The sequence below is a fragment of the Sinocyclocheilus rhinocerous genome, unplaced genomic scaffold (genome assembly GCF_001515625.1).
Source record: "Sinocyclocheilus rhinocerous isolate Xijiao unplaced genomic scaffold, SAMN03320098_v1.1 scaffold40, whole genome shotgun sequence".
Classification (NCBI taxonomy): domain Eukaryota; kingdom Metazoa; phylum Chordata; class Actinopteri; order Cypriniformes; family Cyprinidae; genus Sinocyclocheilus; species Sinocyclocheilus rhinocerous.
In genome coordinates, this window is record NW_015624837.1 from 515165 (window position 1) to 516299 (window position 1135).

The window sequence follows — 1135 nt, forward strand, 5'->3', positions numbered from 1 at the left end:
CGGAGTTCTGTCCCTACGCGAGATTCGTCAAGTACCTCTCGAAGCGCAATCCTCTCTGCAAGGCTTTCTTCCAGCGCCCGCGGGATCACTGCAGCGAGACCGACACGACCTGGTACGAGAATAAAGCCATCGGCAAGAACCTGCTGGGCACGAGAATGCAGATGCTGTCGCGGGCCGCCAAACTGTCAAAGACCTACACCAACCACTGCATCGGCGCCGTCTCCATAGCAACGCTCAACGGCATTGCGGGCATCGGGTCAAAGTTAGCGCCTCTCCACGTCTCCCCGGAAACGGCCAACGGAGGAGCGCACCTGCAGCACGTGCTGCACTGCGAGGACGAGGCCGAGCTCAAACCGCAGAAGGTGATCAAACGCCCTCGGACGCTCGTCTATCCGGTAAGCGTTTCGGGACCGGGGGCATCGCCGAAAAGACTCTGCGCGCGCGCCGCCGTGGAGTGCGCGGACACTCCGACTGTCACCGCGCTAGTCTCCTCTCATTGCCAACCCAACGGAGAGAGTCCTCGTATGCTCCCCTCACAGGTAATAGCGATTTCATGTCTTTAGCACGTCGGTATAAAGACGGAACGTTTTTGACACGTGACACGTGCTTAGATTAGCGCTTCAGATTAGTTTTCCAAGCGGCCCTGCTGTCTGTCAATCACACCAGTCAGAGGACAATTGGGTTTTCACACCGAGTATATTTATGCAAATTAATGATTTAAAACAACGTGGGATGTCAAATTTGACTCATATGTGTGTGTGTGTCATTTTGCATGGAACATTTGTCAGCAAATCCCTGATTTACTTCTTCATTGTAATGAGTAAATTTTGTTATGATGGTGTTATCTTGTGAAAGAGTGCGATTTCAGGCTGAAACTTAACTTTGAATTGTGCCACTTGGTCCCCATTAATGTACAAAAGCAAGTGCATTGTACGTTTTCATGTTCATTTTTTTTATATGTGTTCTTAAAGGGGTCATATGATGCTGCTAAAAAGAACATTATTTTGTGTATTTGGTGTAATGAAATGTGTTTATGCGGTTTAAAGTTAAAAAAACACATTCTTTTCCACATATTGTACATTATTGTTTCTCCTCTATGCCCCGCCTTTTTGAAACGCGTCGATTTTTACAAAAC

General features: G+C 48.2%; 1 protein-coding gene across 1 annotated transcript in view; it reads left to right on the forward strand.

Annotated features, from left to right (window-relative positions):
• LOC107746021 (uncharacterized) overlaps positions 1-1135 on the forward strand; it is a 16564-nt gene that overhangs the window by 2113 nt on the left and 13316 nt on the right. Inside the window, exon 2 of the mRNA XM_016560068.1 lies at positions 360-539. Coding sequence (XP_016415554.1) covers positions 360-539 — 180 coding nt within the window. The remainder of the gene's footprint in view (positions 1-359; positions 540-1135) is intronic.